This window comes from Colias eurytheme, chromosome 10 (genome assembly GCF_061535395.1).
Source record: "Colias eurytheme isolate Ceu_HAF_F1 chromosome 10, ilColEury1 Martin Lab GWU primary, whole genome shotgun sequence".
Taxonomy (NCBI): Eukaryota; Metazoa; Arthropoda; class Insecta; order Lepidoptera; family Pieridae; genus Colias; species Colias eurytheme.
Genome location: NC_142989.1, coordinates 6,237,535 through 6,260,461, shown reverse-complemented (window position 1 = coordinate 6,260,461; position 22,927 = coordinate 6,237,535). Strand labels below are relative to the sequence as shown.

At 32.3% G+C, this 22,927-nt stretch overlaps 1 protein-coding gene across 1 annotated transcript; it reads right to left on the bottom strand.

Annotated features, from left to right (window-relative positions):
* Positions 1-2,813: 2,813 nt before the first annotated feature.
* On the bottom strand, positions 2,814-18,072 carry LOC149905219 (sodium- and chloride-dependent glycine transporter 1-like). The gene is made up of 12 exons (XM_090106615.1): positions 17,933-18,072; positions 14,845-15,004; positions 14,267-14,545; positions 11,892-12,108; positions 10,988-11,102; positions 10,336-10,515; positions 9,856-10,045; positions 6,584-6,783; positions 5,591-5,722; positions 5,158-5,292; positions 3,883-4,035; positions 2,814-2,932 (listed from the first exon to the last, which is right to left on the bottom strand). Exons 1-12 carry the CDS (start codon positions 17,960-17,962, stop codon positions 2,828-2,830), a joined length of 1,896 nt encoding a protein of 631 aa, XP_089962741.1. The 5' UTR covers positions 17,963-18,072; the 3' UTR covers positions 2,814-2,827.
* Positions 18,073-22,927: the final 4,855 nt, after the last annotated feature.

The window sequence follows — 22,927 nt, the reverse complement described above, 5'->3', positions numbered from 1 at the left end:
TTAAGTAGTAAGGTTTCCTGTGTTTATAACAACCTAACTGTATTGGAGTGTTAAATAAATGAATAAATAGGTATTATAGTTTTCTTCCTATGTTTTATTTAAAAATAAACATAATTAAACGCCTATTACAAACAATAGGAAGCGCATTAAGAAACGGCTGAATTCACTTCGCTAATTGTTTTTATTAATACACGAAAATGGTTTTAAGGAAAGTTAAAATTCACTTCTTTAATGTGAACAAAACTCTGTATAATGTCTGCTCCTTGGAATTAACCTTCTGTTTAAATGGTGTTTTAAGAAAATTATCGTTTTAATCCTGACGGCAATAATTATATTATCTTTCAAAGGTCTTTTACAATTATTGATTTATTAATAAATTAATATAATATTATTTGTAAATAACTAAAAATATTACACTTTCTAGAAAAAAAAATAATTTTTACTGCATTAATTTACTAATAAATTCCTTGTATCAGTAATCAGTAATAATCAGTCATATTATATATATTCTTATAAAAATATAGTTATATTTTCTATCGTCAAATTATTTTTGCCAAATTGGCCCCAATGAAATTCTACCCACTGTATCAAATATCAACGTACTGTTAATCATAGCTGAAGGCAATGTTTCTATCGAGTGTATACAAGTCCGAAATAATGCCCGGCTGAAATTGGATATACGCGCCTCACAAACAATTCAGGTGAATTTCTAAATAAATGAACATATCAAATCACCGTTCAAGTAGACGCTTCTGTTTTTTGTTTACTTGTTATCAACATATGCTTATTGGCTTCTTCAATTAATGGATAATGTACTTTTAATGCAAAATTGTAGTTTTTTGACGGTTAGGACGTTTTCAATTTATTTTAAGGAACAGCATGAAACTGAAATGGCTTATAAAGTACAATTTAGTAGTCACTGAACAACAAATAAAAAGTTTTTCTTTTCTTATGATAGCATTAACACTTTCTTGCAATCACAGGCTTTGTTAGAATATTTTTAGGAATTCCTTGAAACCAAAAATTCTTCATGGCACGGTGAACTAGTATAAAACTTTACAGCGATTTATATGAACGAGTGTGGGGACGAGACACCTGTGACCAACTTTGACATCAGTTCCTTAACTTTAGAATTGCTTTTGAATACAGTGCTAGCTGGAAGCCCAAGACATATGCAATTTAGATTCATAAAGTTGAACACGGTTAAGAGTTTACGAAAGTTCTTACTGGCGAACAAACTCTCTGAGTAATTTAGAATCAATCATGTGCAATTCAACAAGTTTTCTGGTAAAAATAACTTGGTAAAGATAAGTGAATTTCAAAATGTGGGCTATTTACATAAAGGGCTATATTATGTTCTCCGTGTATAGGTCCTTACTATTACAGACATTGTTTAGAGTACAATGTACAATAAATGCGGAAATTTCAGTAATTTATATATTAATGCAGTACATTTTTGCATATTGAACATATTCAGGAAGAATCAATTACTTTGAAGTTAAATTAATCAAAATATAACATGTACCTAAATTTTAACAAAGTTGTCACAGATCAACCATGAGTTACATCATTGTTTTAGCAGAAAGTAATTAAGAACGATTGCGTGACATTCTATGCGGTAATTTTCAATTTAAGGAAGATTCAAAATCCTTTTATATAGTTAGAACCTTGGCTAGAACCAATCCCAGAACCATAACAAACATAGAATATTATATATTTTAATCAAAAACACAATCATCGTCCAATATATCGGTACCATAGAGAAAACCATTATGTATAGAATATAACGTCATTTGATAAAGTGTGATAAATAAGTAATTTGCTCTGAATGGCAGAAATGGAATTCATGTTGGACAAAAGGAATTTCACACTAAATTATGTCGAAAATTTATTTATGGCGGACATCGTATGTTCGCGTATAGCTATTATATATCCCATAATATCACTACAGAGTTTAAAGCAAACTCGCTTCTCGCGTCTATCGCAATGTGTATAATATGTATGTATAGGTACTTAGATCTTTAAAACTGTTGAACGGATTTTAATGCAGTTTTTTTTCATTGATAGAGTGATTCAAGAGGAAAGTTTAAGTACATAATTTATTAGGTTTTAGACAAAGCAGGTGAAACCGCGGGCGGATACCTAGTATTGCGTAATAGATTTGAATAATGACTAATTAGCAACTAGGATAATCGATAAGAACATGAATGATTTATAACTTCTAAAAATCTACAGATAAGATTAGTACTGTTATTATGATAAATGTAATTAGTGGGCGGATGGTACTATGTTATCAATATGTTTGATAAGAGATAATCGGCAACGCAATACCTATCATATTACTCATGTTATGTTCGTACTATTGATAAATAATTAATAACTTTCCAAGTGCCCCTTTACAGATGTTTAAGCTACTGAATTACAACGTATACATATTTCTAATTGTATGGAATAGTTCTCATGAGCACTCCACAATTTTGATAAGATGATATAATTTACGGGCCCCGTTATTTATGAAATTTATAGTTTTTCATTCTTTGATGACACACTAAAATAATCATATTATTATAAATCACGCGCATTTGTTTCTATTAGATATATTCTTAGTGATAAAAAAATCTAATTACATTCTTTGACTTTGTTTTGTTATTTAAGTATGTTTTACGTATGCAAATCCAAAAGTTTCATAAAAAGAAACATCAATTTATTTAAAAACATTTATTACAAAGTATTACAATCGCCTAGATATTAGACGAACTCAGTGCAAAATAAGATATTTCAAACATAGTATGTACAATTATACAAAATTATTATAGTTTTTGATAGTTTAGGATAAAAACGCTGGGTTGTCATAAACAGTGGTACGTTCGTCTTCAGTTATGGCCACTGCAGGTTTCCATTCCTCTGTCGGTGTGAAGAGATCTTTTCCTCTCTGAAAAACAATAAAAATTCGTAATTAGCAGAAATTTAACTAGGTATAGGTCAAAAGATAATGTTTAGCTATTATTCAACAAGGGTAAGAGTCTTTTGATGAACAGTCTAACAAATATAATATTTTAAATTGTGTTATACCCTCATAGGAGGCCCGTGTCCCAGCAGTGGGAACGTATATGGGCTGATGATGATGATGATGTTAGAATAATTCACGCTTATAATTTGTTCATATTCTTTGATAATTCAGGCAATTCGATTTCAAATTCAAATGTTGAAACTAATGAATGTTATTTGCATACAATTTATTTGGTTCTATCAGTATAGATCGGAACAAATCAGATATATAATATACTGTTTGTACACAACCGTATGATTATTATATAGGTACCTAATGCTACGTTAATTGATGATTTTCCCCGGGTTTTATAGCAATTTTATTATTTACTCTTTAATATATTAAAATCCTTTTGGCAGCAATTATTTTCCATTCTATTTTAGTGTCAACTCACAACATGATACACAAAAATGTCGATTATATCATCTATAACGTCTATAACTATTTATTTCCTAGAAAATATTTTACAGTACTGGTCTAAGCGTAATACAAGGGGTATGATGCATTTTAAATCATCGTGAACTGCTGCATGCCTAAAACTTTCAGATACAGAACATTTTCTATTTGAACTAGATCACGACGATTTACTTTTAAATGCTTATCCTCTATGCCTCAAATAGGTAAACGCTGACAGCGAGGGAACTCTTATGATACAAAATGAACATGTAACTATAATACATAATAAGCAATAAATAAATAAATAAAAATCATATATTGAGTAACAATACATTGACATAAATTATACAAACTCGACGATCGCCTCAACTAGGTATAAACCTGTGCTAGAGACGACCGACAATAAATAGTAATATCTAAAAAATCATATCACTTACATATCCTTTACAGAAAGCATACGCAATTCCCACTGGGAAGAACAAAACAGTTGATAAGCCCACAGCCCATCCGAGTAAATCAGCGAACAGCGGGAACTCGTAATCTCCATAAGACGGTGATGTCCAGTCAATGAACACGAAGATAAACACGGCCTATATAAGAAATATACAATTTATTAAAGTCACTCATTGTATAATTTTTTTAAATTAAACTTTTTTAGGCGCGTTGAGAGTAAAATTTCAAGGTCCCGTTATGGCAATACCGTCACGTCATGGATAAGACGACGATTTTGGTATCTTACCAAAGAAGTTTTACTTCTGACACCTGTGCTCGGCACACACGCTCATTTTATGTAAATAAAATAATTCACTTTTCGTAACTATCGTTCCAAAACAGCCTCTACTGCTACGGTTGAGAAATTTATATTTCAAACAACAGAAAAACTATAGCGCAGAGACCTTGTGGTTTCCCTCAACTCAATGTTTCTAACGACAGCTGCAGCGGCCGAACAGCCTTACATTTCTTACAACCGCTACAATAACAGATCCAAGTAATTCTAACTAAATCAATACACACTCGTTGTCTTTATGTCTCTTTGCACGAGTTAAACAAACAATTGAAATGCGAATCCGAATTATACAGATAAATCTATATTTTGACACGTGAGCATTTGAAGATCATCCTTATTTATTGCATTTTTCGCTAGCGTATTTACTCACTCACATTTTCCGATCGAATTGAATTTTATGAGTAAAGATATTTGAAGGATTTGAACTGGTATTGAATGATTCATATGAGTAGGTATATGTAATACAGAAAATATTTTTCTTAGCTGTTTGATGGTTTTTTCGGTGCTTTGGAACTTTTTTCTCTACCAAAAACGGATAAGGGAGCTTAACTGTGGAGCTTAACAACTAATTCATTTCGATTTGTAAAATAAAAATATTATAATATTTAAGAATCAAGTATAATTATATTTATAAACCAATCACGATAAAAAATCACATTATCCTTTGAACACGGAAGATTGAGATTTATTGTATTATAGTATATAGATTATGTTATTGTATTCTTCCGTATTTTAATTTTTAAATTATCTATTTAGAAAAACGTCATCAGCAAATTGACAAATAACCACTTTTTCAATTGCTCATTTCGTAAAGACGTCAAGAAGAGAGGGAATGCCACAAAGCTGCTACGAAACTGGATTTTCTGCGTTTGATTAATTAAAAGTTTTATAAAATAATAATGCTATGACGTCATAATAAACTTACCAAGCTCGCGACGGGTATTGTAACCGTCCACACAGCTCGCCAATAGAAACCGAGGACCTTATTGAACTTCATGTTCATAGTTTCCAAGTCCTTCATCGCTCTATTGATGCCATAACTCCAGGATACGGCTGTGCTCTGTTAAATTAACATTATTAAAGCATAGGAATATTATCACTTTTTACTCTTTGGTACGAGCAACTAGTTATTGGTAAGATAAGAGGTAATGTTTGATGAGTTTTATCTATCCTAGTCAATATCCTAGTATTATGAAAGGCCAACATTTGTGAATTGAGGTTGAGGTTATAAGGTAAATTCGGAATATACTAAACTGATTTTCCAAACTATTTAACTATAACAATATTATATTTACTATCCCGGGTCATCCCACGAAAAGCCGAAATAAGTGGCTAGTCTCTATCTAAACTACACTTACCTCAGCAATACCAATAAGAAGAATAGCCCAAGAGGCGGTGTTCCAATCCAGAATGGTGAAGAGATAGACACCACCACTGAAACACATGGGTAGGCCGAGCAGAAAACACGAGAAGCATGTGAAAGCTGTCACCTGAAAAGGAAACATCAATTTAAATTCGTAATTATGAGACCTCCGAATCGATTACGATTCGATTTGTTATTGTTGTAGTTGGAAACCTAGAGAAAACAAGAATAAAATGATAGTGGACTATAATAAATAGGAACATAGTATGAATAAATAAGGAATAAATATACAAAATAAGGTATTTGTAAAGGTGAAGAATATAACCAATTTGGAAATCGTTATAAATGAAAAAGAAACGTCGACTTTCATAATAATATAGCACCTTACTTGGTTACAAGTGAAAATATAATATTTTCACTCCATAAAGACTTTTAGAATATTTTCATATTCAATAGGTTTTCGTACATTAAATATAATCAGAGACGGAATGTTCTCGTAAATCCTCTTTCTGTTACCATGGAAAGTTTCGAGAGCGAGAAAGATTGATTGTCCATTTCACTCAAGTGGAACATATTTGGAGCGACAGATAGTACTGGATATGGAAATTTGATCCATTTGTTACCGTTGACTGTGTCACTTGGTCCTAAGCTTCATATAAAGAGGATTTACCGGCGATCTTTAGAGTTTAGGCCGGAATCTGATAGTGTCCCTGATAGCTTATTTAACACGTTTACTCTCATATATATTTTGGACAAAATTTGGAATTCTAAGTGACAGATAAGATAAATAGCATATCCATCATTCATATAAATGCAGAACTTATTATTCATCTATTCATTATCATTTTTTTCTTAATTGATATAATAATATGTGCTAATTGTACGCGAACAGGTCGTTATTTACGTATATAACTTATTTTGGTATGTAAGAAAGAAAGCTATATAAAAATAATAGCTATATAAAAATTATACAAATAATAGTATTTACCATCCAATATCTCTTCCTCAGGAAAGGCCATTGGTCAACGATAGCTGTGTTAATGGCCTCTATACCAGCGAACTGGCATCCCAATCCAAGGACGAATAACATGAAGAAGAAGAGGATACACCATAGCTGTGGTATCGGCATTTGCAGCAGCGCCTCTGGGTATGCCACGAAGGCCAACCCTGGACCTTGGTCAGCGACATCTGTGAAATAAAATATGTTAGCATATATATTGACAAAAATATCATCTACATTGTAACCAATTTATTGTAGAAACTATTGTTAATTTGTGAATATTTTTGCCTTTATGGACCTGTAGGTCCTGTAGGTACAAGATACGAAGAATTTTAATTTATCATCGCATCATCAATAACATCGACCACACAACCACCAATAATAACACAATCTATCTATCTAACTATATCCTACTACTATTATAAAGGCGAAAGTTTGTAAGGATGTATGGATGTATGGATGTTTGTTACTCTTTCACGTAAAAACTACTGAACCGATTACAATGAAATTTAGCACACATATAGAGGGTAACTTGGATTAACACATAGGATAGTTTTTATCCCGGAAATCCCACGGGAACGGGAACTATGCGGGTTTTCCTTTGCAAACGCGGGCGAAGCCGCGGGCGGAAATCTAGTAAATAATAATTGTGCTTATGAATACATCCACTAAATTATTCAAGAAATCTTCATTTTACACAATACATTTTTTATTTTTTACTTTAAGTTGCTCTGTAAAAAACAACTATAGAAATGTTGTAAATTGTGTAGCATATAAAGCTTCCGCTATTCATGTTTTAATATTGTGAGATAACGAGCATGTGCTTCTGTTATATTTGATACAGATCTCTTGAACTTTGATCCTTAAAAGCGTGAAAAGTATGCGCTTTCACTTTGTTAAAATACGGTTCTCAAAGCAAGGAGTAAATCAACATTTCATTGGAATGCTATAAACGATAATTAAAACACAATGAAACAAAGAACTCTGCAATACATTTAACAAAAATAAAAGTGTTAATCGTAATGTGGTAAATAGGTAGGTCAGAAAGATATTATGAATTCAAACAAATCTAATAAGCAAATCAGAAACGCAAGCATATTTACGTGTTCTTGTTAAAATCTAATTCATTGTGTTCTTTCGATGCTAATATTATGATTATAACAAAAACAATAGCGTAAAGAGTATGTCTAATTGTACCTACAGGTATGAGTGGAAAAGGCTTTAGTATGACTTTCAACAGTCGACACAATGCAAAAGGCTACACTAGTGAATAGATTCCCCTTTTATCAATTCCATCTCGTTATCGAAAGTCCTGACATCCAGACACCGGCGCCGGCGGGCTCGTGTGTCTATTGAGTGTTTTTGAGCTTACATACTGAGAATGAACCAATTTGATCCTTTTGTTTTTAATTTTTTTGTTACTTTATGAAACAATGGTGGTTATAAGTTGAGTGCGTTGGTAGATAGGTCATGTCTCACAATTAAAATATCATTCACAAGCTAAACTAAATGCACTTTTGTTTAAAAAAAAATGTGTGCGTGTACTAGAGTACACACGTAAGAACTGAAACTTCTTTATGACCTTATTTAAAAAAAATAATTTACTATACATATATGCAATATTATAATATAATTTATAATTATATTTTCTTTTTTCCTAAAGCCTTATTTTTTGCTCACCCACCTCTTTTAAGGTCTCTCCTTACATATTACATACGGTGGCCTGGAAGAGATCGCTACCTAGCGATAAGGCTACCGTTTGCACACATTATTTTCCTATTATTATCTGTACATTACGTAAAGATGGCGCGTAACGCAAAAACGTTACACTAAATTTTTGTCTAACCCCGATAAAGAAGTTTCACTTCACAACCTATATCGCAACCATAATTATTTCGTCAACAAATCAATTTGAAGAATGTAAATATAACAATATTTTACTTCTATTCCCAGAATGACGTTTGAACATAATACATACGTCATTATATAAAAATTCGTATGTTTTACAGCTGATTATATTGCCATAATCTGGGTTACTGATAGGAATCACCTTATTTATTATACCTACCATCACTTCAACAGATGTTTTAGCTGTTATGACAATGCTTACAATATCATAGATAACGTGTCATTTCGATGTTCATATGATAACAACATAAATTAATTATCAAAATTGTTATATCACCTAATAACAATCAAGATAGCAATATCATTAGATATTATTTTCGTTTTCGAACAAAATAATTTATGTTATTATTTTACTACTAATTAGTCTTAGATTACTTTTATTAATTGTTCTTATAAATATCCATTTGATATATTACGATATTAGTCGTCACAAATCATATAATCATAAATCAAATATTTTCTTCACTATATTAATTACTTTCTGAACGACATACAATGTTATATTGATGTTAAACCTTGTGTTAAATAGATATATTGATGTCAAGTGTCAAGCAATCACTTTACTTACTATATTTAAAATCAAAAAGTTATCAAAATACATTATTTTATTATATTGGTTTCTTAATTGTGATATGTATTTTGTATAGGCAAGCAGGGGCAATTAAGAGAAAGCAGCTAGAATTGGGCTCGATTTGCACAAATAATTCTGTGGTTTTAATTTCATACCGTACTCTAACAGTCTAACTCAAATAAAATAAAGTATTAAGTATGTTTAATCGCGCTACACACGCGTTGATCAACTACCTATACGCACAGCAATACGTTCTTGTGCACTCCGCAAACAAATCAACGTAACGTTGTTTCACCCTCCCATTGTAACTTGTTAAAAGCCAATCGGACTATTATAATTACTATTGTATTCGTCTCAAGTACTTTAATACGATTGTTCTCGTGTCGTTGTATATTATACTAGCTGTGCTCCGCGGTTTTACCCGCAAAGCTCCGATCCTGTTCGTCTTAGCGTGATGATATAATATAGACTATGGCTTTTCTCGATAAATGGGCTATCTAACACAGAAAGAATTTTTCAAATCGGACTAGTAGTTCCTGGGTTTAGCGCGTTCAAACAAACTCTTCAGCTTTATAATATTACTAGCTGCGCTCCGCGGTTTCACTCGCACTGCTCCGCTCCTGTTGGTCTTAGCATGATGACATATTATACTATAGCCACAGGCTAGCCTTTCTCGATGGGGCTATCTAACCAGTAGTTCCTGAAATTAGCGCGTTCAAACAAACAAACTTTTCAGTTTTATAATATTACTTATAGATAATGAAACATTACTATTACGTACCATCAACACTGACTCCCATCAACTGAGCTTGAAACCCGAGCACAGAGAAGATCGCGAACCCAGCATATATTGACGTCATGAAGTTCGTGAAACACACAAATACTGCGTCAAAGTGACAGTTATTTGTGAATTTGTTGTAAGAAGCCAATGTCACGAGGGACCCACAAGCCACTCCGAAAGAATAGAATGTCTAAAAACAATATCATAGTTATACCTCAGATAAACATAAAAATATACAAAAATAGTTATCAGTAATTCGTCTGCCTATTGATCTATTTAAATTTGAAACGTAGGCTGCAGCATGATTTATGAACCGTAAACATGATTTCGCAATTTTCATATTATTAGTAAAATAAAAACAAAAAATGATACGAATATGGCCAATTATTTATATGGAGCCTTATAGCCTTCACTTTACGAAAAACCAAATACTCGTGTTTAGTAAAATCGTATAAAATATTGCCCTTTTCTACAAATTACCTGAGAAGCAGCGTCGCCCCAGACTCGAGCATCGAGTAATGTCTCCCACTTGGGTGATAGGTAAAAAAGAATGCCCTCACTTGCGCCTTCCAATGTTACACCCCTGATCAGAAGTGCTGTCAACATTACGTAGGGAAAGAGTGCAGTGAAGTACACAACCTTGCCTGCTGATTGTACACCCTGGAAAAGTTTATTTATATTAGCCCGTATCAGTATAATTTAGATTAATTCAAGAAATGGAAATAATAAGGACAAGAAACAACGTGAATAAAAAGCGTCAAATTATTTTAACTCTAAATTCAAATACATGTTGGAAACTCAAACAGAGAGCGTGTGAAGTGTCTACGTCAAATTAATTAACCCTTGATACACTCCATTCTGTGTTTTAACTAATCACTATCTAGTTAATTACTTTCAAAGCTTAATTAAATTCACAGAACTAAGTGAAATATTCAATTGTTACTTTTTACTACTTCATATATTTTCTTTAATAATTCGTGGGTGGACTCTTTCTTGCAAAAACAACAGACCAGACCAGAATTATGCTGGAATTTCACATGCAGAAAGATTATGATGTAAAATAAAATATAAGTTGTATTTTATCTGCTTCTATACTATGCCATAAGACGAAGTTAGTATTTCATAATCTTACCTTAATAACACACAAGAAAGCAATGAACCAGCAAGCAAACAGACACCCAACTAAATGCCATTGAATTGATCCCCAGTTCGACCAAGACGAATCGCCTCTACCGAGTACACGTTCGCTGAAAGAATTTAATACAAATAAATATAATTTCCTATACATGCTTAATTATTTTATATCTGAATTTTATAACAAACAAATTATATCACTATTGAGCTACTCCGAATATTATTGGCTATATATTATCATAAGCAGTTTTAAATGTGCTATTTGTTTCCTAAGTGACTTATTTTGTATTAAAGAATGTCGTTGAATATTAATCTTATTTAAAAAAGAATTAATTTCTATAAATGAAATTTTCAAGTAATTTGTAGAAGTTAAGGGAAATTCATGTCACGTAAAGTGTTTAAGCTTTGGAACGGTTTACTAACTGTACAGTGCAAGAATACGCCGCTGGCTTCTTAAAGAAATGGGACTATGTCTACATGACTGATTGGTCTAGAGATAAAAGTGTAGTTTAAGCTAGATAAAGAGTTCTCTAGTTGAAATACGAGGAAAAATATTTGGCAATTTCAATTTTGCGGCTAATAAATTCAAAAGTGATGAAATTTTGAGCCATGATGATCATGTGAAGTCCCGTGTCCCCGTAGTGGGGTAAGGGGCAGATGCATTATTCATACATCTGTTTCACTGATCGATTTTCTTTAGGGACAAGTAGGTGATCAGCCTTCTGTGTCCTGCCAGACCGAGACATTTTTTTTTTCTTCGTCTCCACCGGGAATCGAACCCAGGACCCCTCGGTTCTACGCTCACGCGTCAACCACTGATGATGATCATGTACATACTATTATTAATTAGAAAAATTTCGTAGTAAAGTTATAAAAGCAAAAGCTAATTCAATATAACATACTTATAGTATTCTTCCGCTGCAATAATTCTGGTCACATTGGTGTACCAAGGAATAGTTTCATTGCCGTCCAAACATTGTTTTCCGTCATACGGTTGAAAGCCGCTTAAAGTACAAATGTCTCCAATACTCATACAATCACGTAAATAATAAGTGAGGTCTGAAGCAAGGCCGGTATTATTTTCTCTACACTCCGAGTCGTACTTTCCACTGTAACAATCTGTAAAACAAAAGCGAAATTAGATTATATTTTCAACTCTATATTATAAATTCTTATTCCGCTCTTTTTATTTTTATATTTGCTTGAAATACAATACTGTAGACGAAATGTCTCCGCTTTAGGGTTAACATTCTAGGGCACATCTCTGGAAGTAACTAATTTATTAATAGACTTTCTTGGCAGAATACTAATCAACGAACTCTGATGTCATGGAACAATCAAATGAAATACGTGAAATGTATAAAACATACCTATTCTAAACTAGGTACTAAAAATAGGTCCGCGAATCATTGAGATATACATATATGGAGACGACACCGCCTACGTCACTTAATATGTTCCGCTCAACATATAGATCAGTCAGAATCGACATTGAAAATCGAGAATTTAACAATAATTCCAAAAGTTTTCAAACTTCGGTCAAGTGAATGGTACATTGGGACGACAATAAATCTCATTTTGCAACCTTGTCCGCAGTCCGGAACATTGTTAAAATTGCAATTAAATTATTTTTTTGCTGTATGGTCGTAAAAAAATTCCAAAAGTTCTGCAAACTTGGGGAAGTTTTCGATATAATATTTCATATCACGTATTAAATTTGCAATCAATCTAAGTGTACGGAACATTGTTAAAATTGCAATTAAATTATTTTTTGCTGTATGGTCGTGCAAAAAAATTCCAAAAGTTCTGCAAACTTAACACAGTTATCGGAAATATATACCGAACGGTTGTATAAATTTGCAACCTTTTTCGTTGACCGGAACATGTTTATTTATAATTATTTTTAATTCGTGGTCATTTTTTCGAGTAAGGTGGTCTCGGAATAATTACAAAAGTTTTGGAACTTGGTTGCAAACTTCGAAAACATCTATTCTGGTGCATTTACAAATTTGCAACCTCATTCAGTTTAATAAAAAAAAAAAACATTAATATTCAATATTAAAAGATGTTCCGTACACTGAGATTGGTTGCAAATTTAATACGTGATATGAAATATTATATCGAAAACTTCCCCAAGTTTGCAGAACTTTTGGAATTTTTTTAGGACCATACAGCAAAAAATAATTTAATTGCAGTTCCGGACTGCGGACAAGGTTGCAAAATGGGATTTATTGTCGTCCCAATGTACCATTCACTTGACCGAAGTTTGAAAACTTTTGGAATTATTGTGAATTGAATGTCTAGACTGACTGGAGTAATACGCCACATGACGTATGTTGAGCGGTTTTTTTTAATGGTTTTAAAATGAAACGCATCAAATATGCCTTCGTGTGTGTTACGATAGTGCACAAATAATACGGAAATGTGCAAAGGAATAACTTTCATCGGTAAGAACCTAACTAGATAATAATTTTTAAAACTTAGTTAGAGCAAAAAAATGGCGCACAGATTGTGTTCGTGGTGTCTCCTCCATACATATAGTAATATTATCTCAATGCCGCGAATATGGAAGAAAAGGCAAGAAATTAATTAATGTTACGCCTGTGATTATTGATTAAACCAAAACCATAAACACATAAAGAAAACAAAATATGAATCTAATTCATGCTAATATATTTTAGAAAATCTTTTAAAAGCCATCTGTCGCCTACTTACAAATCCTCATTTTATTCTTATTAACCATAAAATATTCCATGTTAGTCGTAAACTCATGGAATTCTGCGTGAAATGATGGACAATTAATGTCTTCATATAAAGGTTTGATAAGGAATCATTTTCATATACTTTAGTACCTTGAATGATATGCCTTTACGAGTATAATATACTGGGGAGTCATAAAATTTACGGCTTTACACAAGGACTGCATCACGAGGCTGTATAAAGGGGTGATTTATTCCTTAAATTTTGAAGTCAATTGCGATAAAAAATTTATTTGAAAACGGCGATAAATGTCATGAGCACCTGCTGATAATTTGAGCTTACAAAGTTATAATTTAGTCAGAAATGGAAACTCTCTTGAATCAAATCTAGCTACATCCAGACTGTGCACAATATTATCGTTTGAATAAACATAAAATAGTAATAAATAATAAATATATCCTTTACTTGAACAATTAGGGTATTTTATCAAACAAAAAGGTATTGGGATAAGAACCGAGTTTCAAATATGAGCTTAAAAATTGATTAAATTCAATAAATAGTGTCTAAAAATACTTACAATCAGTGTTGTACGCATTGTCACATGATCCCCATCCCAAGTCACCAACGATCGAGACAGCCGTGTAGAATAAAGTCCACGCCACAATTATCATGTAATATATCGATATAATAGTAATCACGACCAGTGTACAATATCCCACACCAGAGAAGAAAGGACCAATAGATGAAAATGACTTCAAAGGTCCCAATGCAGTGAACTGGCCAATGTACAGCTCCAAGTAGAATATCGGAAGTCCAATGAGGATTATCATCAAGAAGAATGGTATCAAAAATGCACCTGAAATTAGGATAATGTTAATTATGTAAATTATTGGAATTTTCTGCAAGTAAGTATAATATATTTTTATATTTTACACAGCCTAGCAAGCCCTATTGGACTTTTCTTTTCTATCGCAAAATTATTAAATTAATAAAAATTCATTCTAAAATCATTTTTAAAATCCATTATTCATTAACTAAATTGAAAACCAAATAAAGACCGCCACAACCTCATTCAATCGGCTGCCACAAAAATTTGTGTCCGCCATTCTTCACGTTTCTAGAACGTTCCAGCATGAGCTACGAATACTGTCTTACCGCCGCCATTCCTATAGCACAGGTAGGGGAATCTCCACACGTTCCCCAAGCCGACCGCGTAGCCAAGACACGCTAGAATGAATTCCACTGGGCTGCCCCATGATGCGCGCTTCGGGGTCACCGAAGATGCATCGTCGGAGAACTGGCCTTTGTCGGTTGACTGCAAATATTCCATACATTACTCCTGGGATAGCGATACGCTTAGCTACTAGCACTAGCTTTCCGCCAGTGGCTTTGTCCTCTGTGTTTAAAACTTTTTCATTAAGTTCTATTATAATATATTGACCTTAAATTTCAAACGTTATTCAAGAATCAGAGAATCTATAAAAAAATCCACATTATCATTATTTTTTAAAGCTATAGCAAGCAGCGGAAAGTGACTTTGTTTAATGCCGTAAGATTATAAAAATCGTTCTATTATGATTTACCGAAAAATAACGCGTTAAAAAGTTTGTAGTATTCTACGGATCACAATTTATAAACGGATTACAATCTCGCGAGATAGATTTTAATCTAACGGTATTCCCAACTTTACTATTACATAATAAACCTACCCTGGTTACTAACATAATAAACCTACCCTGGTTACTAACAGTATATTTCTGTGAAACTTTTCAAGCAAACTATTCTTCACAATTCTTTTATTATTACGTATTTACATTTAATAAAGTGCTTATAAAGTCAAAAACAATCATTACACGATACTAATTTATTTTGTTGGGGAAAATAACTTTTACTTTGTATGTATTTTTATCCCTTTATGAGGAGTTTGTAGGAAAAACCCCCGTTTAACCGTTTTAATTTTAAAAGTTTTCAATTAATGAATATCGTCGGGAATCAATCGAACCATTATTACAGAATAATTAATATCCAATACAACGAGATAAACTCCGTTCTCAAAAGTTGTTCCTAAATTTATAATAGAAACAGAGAGACAAATAGTTATTTATACTTCACGCTTCATATCGACACAATAATTTTGGATATTTTTCTTTTTAAAGTTTTAAGCTATTGCATAGCTTCTATCGCAGGCCTTGAGCGCGAGGACCGAATCTAGAAATTCCGTAACGAAAAAAACCTCACGCTCCCCACTCCGACGGGCGGAGGTGTGGCTGGAAGGCGTGCTATGCAATAGCTTTACCTTGGCAGTCCCCGAGTGCCACACGTCTTTTTATTATTTTTTTTTTATTTACAGTTTTAATTTTATCTCCGTTCTATGAGTAACGTACATAATATAGGTATTATATCAAAATACGATTTATGTTCCTTCGGATTACACTTTGCTACTTAGTAATATTAATTATCATAAGCTCTTGAATTATAAAAGGAAAATTCCTATGTAGACAACGCGACGTTTGTAATATACATTATACAAGGTCGAAAATCTCTTCAAATTTCTAAATTGAAAACCGTATGTGTTATGAAAAGTTATTTAATACCTGTCAGGGGGGCAAGTATCTCGCCTCGCGGCGGTGCTGAAAAAAAAAACTCCGGCTGAGTGGCCAGACGGCCGGAGTCTATTAGTCGGGTATTATTATATTATAAAGAAAAGGTATTCAAAATAAAACTATACTTAGGTATAAATTCCGAAAAATGTGTTTCGGATTTAACGAAAATTAAAAAATATAATATTTTGTTTTTCCTTGATATAAAAAAATTCTTAATATAATTATTAATTTAAAGAATTAAAAATGACCTCTTTATCTATTAGTTGTCGACTAAAATAGAAAGAATTCTGCATTTTGCACAGATAACAAATTGTGATAATATTTGATGTATTTATTAGGTTTCAGCACTAAGTATTTAGCTCTGATACGGTGCAATAAACTGAAGAATTATTAGGTTCGTAGAAATAAAACATCTACAAATATTTGTTCATTTTTGTTGGAAGAAATTTGCCGGGCGACCTGGTTTTCGGGCGTCTATGTGGATTTAAAATTTGAAATATAAAATTAAAATCTACATGATTATTATTTATTTTTGTGTTAATTGAAATATTTTTTTTAGAGTAGGTATATTGATAGGTATTTTTAGAGTGCTCTATGATATTCTAATAAGTTATAATTTATTGCATACTGTTTTCGTTAGTAAAATTGGTAAAATAAGTAGATTTTTATTTCTGAAAATATTAAAGTAATCAATGCTACATAAAAAAATGTGTGCGTGTACTAGTGTACACACGTAAGAAGTGAAACTTCTTTATGACCTTATTTTTCAAAAAATAATTTACTATATGTAACTTTACAGAAATACGTCCAATCGCGCGTGGTAGGGATCAGAAAAAGATAGCGCGTAACGGAAAAATGTCACGCGTAACGAAAAAACGTTACACTAAATATTTTTCCAACCCCGATAAAGAAGTTTCACTTCAAAAAGAAGTTTATTTAATTCATATTAAAAACGAAACATATTATTTATTGTTTATTTATTTATTTTTTTAGTTAAATTCTATATATCAAATGTTTTGATTAAAATAATTACGATTGCTATAGTTACAAATTACGTGTAGGTATAATTGCTACTTATGTTATCTGATATTAATTACAAAATATGTATGATTCTCGGAAATATTTAGATAAATTTTAATTATGTATATCCGCTGGTACGAATTAAATTGAAACTTCATTTACGATAAGGCAATATCGGCTTTATTATAATGTACTTACAACAATTATTCGATTTATTTACGGAAGCAGTGTTTAATGTTTATGTTGAATTTAGGTATACCTTAGTCTTATTAGTATTTTGAATAACTCATTTATAGATACAAAACATAGCAATGGAACATAGAAAAACAACCATATGAGAAGTTGGTAAATAAAAAGTGTTATAGTTACTATCTCCTTTCTTATGAAAATAAAAGTAGTATTATTTTTAATATTTTTTTTGTAAAATTTCAACTAAATATACCTATTCTTAATTTAATATTAAGTTAATTACTCCTGCAACTGTAATAAATAATGACAATCATACATTCACTACAAAAAGCTAATACAAAACAGTGTGTTGCGTCAGTCATTTTCGTGTTATCTGCATACCTAAAAGCACTACTTCATTATTATGCCATAATTAAAAACAATATACTTGCCTCCTTCATAGAGTTATTTCCGTCAGCCATTGAAGAAAGCAAATCTTTGAATCTTCGTAGAACAGCAGAGGTGTCTTGTATATTGACATAGACGCGAGAGAAAACGAGCCGACGTTATATTTGCAATACTGTACGACTAATCTCATGACACCAGTGGAAATAACTGAACACAATCACCAAAATTACCTTTTTTATCAAATAATTCTGCAGATAAGAAATCAATAACGATCGACAAAATCAAATGCTAAAGAAATGCGCGTATCTAGGCTTAAACAATTGCGTAATGAGATTAAGATTAGGATGTTCTGTACAAATATTCATTTTAACAAAACTATGAACAGTACTTTGTTTAGCCGATTCCTGTAGGATAAAACAGTAAATATAATTTTAGAGTAGGTACCAAAGAATACTTAGGTTCTATTTAAAACTAGAAAACACGCTTACAATGTACAAAAATGTAGGTTATAAGCAACATTATTACCAATTACGTATGTACTTATTATCAGTTAACGATCTATGCGACATCTCGATATCTGAATATGAGCGGTAATATCTCGAAAGGTAATAAAATCCGATTCATAGTACAAACGTCATTTAATAGCAGGTACCTAAATACCTTTGTTTTATAGTTTTAATTAATGGACAGTCCTACTTTTATAATTAACTAGCGACCCGCCCCGGCTTCGCACGGGTGCAATGCTGATACTAAATACACTACAGAAAAACTGTGAACGTTGTATATAAAAACATAGCGGCCCGCTCCGGCTTCGCACGGGTATAAAATTAAAATAGATAGCCGGGCGGCCGGCCGGTACCGGTACGCTACGTCCCGCAATTTTTAAATCTGTAATATCTTCGAAAATATTCACTTAAATCATACGGTGTAAAGGGCCATATAGATCTATAGTAAATGAACAATGTATTCAAGGTATTTAATTGGTTAAGGATTAATGCTGTATTGGTTAAAATCGCATCGATAATTAGCCATTATTTTTCGTAAAAAGTAAATGATAAAAAAAGTTATTGTGGGTTATCCATAAGAGATAGACATATACCATCGCGAACTTTTCTGTAGACCTTTTCAATGTGTATAATACCTAGTACATTATTTTGATAAAACTCGTAGGGTTCAGCCTGCGTTTGCAATGTAAGCGGAAATAATGTAATTTCTTACGACATCACATTAGAAACCTCAAAAATAACAGTACTTCTCCACTATTTAATGGATGTTATTATACATATAAACCTTCCTCTTGAATCACTCTATCTATTAAAAAAAACCGCATCAAAATCCGTTGCGTAGTTTCAAAGATTTAAGCGTACAAAGGGACATAGGGAAATAGGGACATAGGGACAGGGAAAGCGACTTTGTTTTATACTATGTAGTGATAGTTTGTTTATCTTGATCGCATGAAATTAAAAACAATGTGTAGTTTTCATAGCGATGAAGAATTAAGTTAGTAATAAAATAACTAGTATGTAAAATATATACTTATACTAGCTTTCCGCCCGCGGCTTCGCCCGCGTTTTCAAAGAAAAACCCGTTCCCGTAGGATTTCCGGGATAAAACCTATCCTATGTCCTTTCTCGGGTATCAAAATATCTCTAAACCAAATTTCATGCAAATTGGTTCAGTAGTTAAGGCGTGATTGAGTAACAGACAGACAGACAGAGTTACTTTCGCATTTATAATATTAGTATGGATATCATACATACTATAAATGCGAAAGTTTTTGAGGATGGATGTGAGTGTGTATGTTTGTTATGTTACCCTTTCACGCAAATACTACTGAACTGATTACAATGAACTTTAGCACACATATCGAGGGTAACTTGGATGACATAGGATAGGTTTTATCCCGGAAATCCCACGGGAAGAAGCTGCGGGCGGATAATAAAGCTAAAGAGTTTGTTTGAACGCGCTAATCTTAGGTCCGATTAAAAAAAATATTTCTGTGTTAGATAGCCCATTTATCGAGGAAGGGTATTATAGGCATTTCATCACGCTACGACCAGCAGGCGCGGAGCACCGCGGGTGAACACGCGAGGCGCAGCTAGTAACTAATAAATAGGCAATATAGGTACATAGTCATAAAAATGCATTACAATTTACAATATAATATTTGGGGGCTGGTCATTATTTTTACAGTTTTTGATATAATCTGTAATTAAAAATTATCTAGTAGATATAATTCACCGATAGAACAGATAAATTAGTTTTTATTAGATAATATTACTAATTGATTGTAATCGACTTTTATTATTAAAAAACCTAGATCTACGCAATAATTATTTATAATTGCTCAATCCATGTATCTTTCCAATAGATATTTTGAACGATGACAGTGGTGATGACGAATTATTGTGACTTATTATCCGGGTTGGCATGATTAAATCAAAATAAAGACTTGTTATTTAATATCAAGTCTTTCTTCTGTATTAAACGATAACATGTTTTATCGTTAACATACACTTAAATGCAATAAGAGTGTAAATTGCGTATTGTAAGTAAGTAGTACAATAATCATTCTTATCTTAATCAATTTTTGCTACTTACACTGTACTTAGTGTTCTCATAGCTCTTGCATCTAGATAAATAATTAATATTGATATCTACCTTTTTACTATTTATATATGTAAAACGAAGCCAAATAGATTGACACGATGTAACTTAAATTATGACATATTTTTATGGTATTACAATTTTATTTTTACATGGATAAGCTCTTGATAAACCTATGCCATGCTACAACCTTTCCCGCCTAAGTGGTCAAAGGAAATTGCCATGAAAATGAGATGTTTCACCGATGGAGTAATTATTTTTTATCACTGTCTAGATTCTTTAATATTTTCGGTCACAAAAATCATACCATAAAATTGAACGAACCGAACTAAAAAAAGAAAAACGCCGATACTTGCGCATTTATTCAAGTAAGGATTAACAAATTGGCCGCTGCATATTCAATGGAATATACCGGGTTCTAAAAAAAAGCCGTTGATACTCGTTGCTATGTGAAACTAAAATAAACACGTGTATTCTTATCAAGAGATTGTAATATCGATAGTGATAAAAACCGTCATTAACAATATTTTGTCTGTTTTTAATTACTGAACTAGTAAGTAATCTTTATTTACTCGTAAACGGTTAATAAGTTTTCTATTGACTATATTGTTTTTTATCGACATAATTATGTATACCTAGTGAATTTTTTTATGTTTTTGTATATATATGCGCTATGAGCTCGCGGTATTGACCGCGTAGAAATTCCCATGGTAATGAGTTTTACTGCGGTAATAAGTAGCATAGCCTAGCCTCCTAACTATCTCCAGACACAAAAATAATATCATAAAATCTCCTTTGCAGCGTGAAAGAAATACAAACACACTTTCTTATTTAGGAAATTGAACAGACATTCACATTTATACTATATCGTCCCGAGAGACGTCGTTCGTCGTCCTCGTCGTCGTCGTTGTCCTATTGCACCTTTTTCGTGTCTTCTCTTTTTATGAATCTTCCTTGTGCCTAAAACGAGTTGGTCGAGCCGTTCTCGAGTTTAATGCTTAGCAACACATTGATGATTCATTTTTATTACGTAGATACTAGATAGTAAGGATTACTGTAAGCTGGCAAAGGCAAACGTGGGTCTGCCACAAAGTCGTTTGGGAGTTCATTAAAATTCTTGGTTCACAAGCACTGTGAACCGAGAATTTTATAAATTACTGTATAGATAATGTATTTCATTGTTATGCTATATAACTTTTCGATATCGGATTTTCTTAGAATGCAATCTTGATCTTGATAACAAGATTATTTAAATGATTAGCTACTTGACTAAACTTGAATAGATTGTAAAACATAAAAAATAATAAACAACTTTTCTAAATTAAATTATTGATAATAAACCTGCAGTAGCTCCAACCCTAAGAGCGACGTACACGGACTGCTCGAGCGGTCGGTCTTTGACTGCTGATGCTACAAGCCACGCAGTTGACGGCTTGAGCGGTCGCGACTGCTCGAGCAATCCATGTACGGCAGTGAATGAATGTCCATAATTCACCGCGCGGTCGCAGCTTCATGCCGTTGGCATCAACTGCTTGAAGCTGCCCGTGTACGGCCGCCCTAAACATCACAATCAAGCTGTGCAATCAAGTGTCAATAAAACAATGAATACAAAATAGAGGATGATATTTAAAACTAGATTATGTTTTATTAACTCTTTCAGATTTATTTAATACGTTATCAATACAGGAAGATGGGATTATTTATAAGATGATTCGCATAATAATTTGATTAACTTTAAGTATTTTATTTCAATCAATTAAAAAAGAGATTACGTCTGCAAATAGCCACATAAGCATGCAAAGCACGGAGTCATAAAAACAATACAATTTACCTGTAAACGAAATATCAATATGGTTTCATTGCATTATAAGCTCTTATAGCATGTTTTAGTTTCTAAAGATTTATAACGAAAGGCAAAGTTATAAATAATTTAACGTCAACTGCACAAAAAATAAAAATATCATGATTATGCGGCAAAAACTTATCACTAGACTTTTGAATTTAAGTATTATTAATAACAAAATCGTCCTCCTGATTAATTAAAAATGCATATATTTTTTCATTAATCCCACTGTATTAAGTGCATACATCATAATGCTTTTTTTTGTTAATTTTGAGAATACTTCTATGAGAATCACATTATAGCAGTACATGTTTACGGTTTCCCTGCATAAGAAACATCCTAGTATTTTAAGGAATATTTTATAAAAAGAATTAAAGAAATCGGTTCAGCCTTTCTGGAGTTATGCACTTACCAATACATTTGGGAATTCAATGTTATTATATTGCTAGCGGTCCGCCCCGGCTTCGCCCGTGGTACATATTTACGTTTTCTCTACATAAGAACCATCCTCGTACTTCAAGGAATATAATAAAAAAGGAATTATCGAAATCGGTTCAGCCGTTCTCGAGTTATGCGCTTACCAACACAT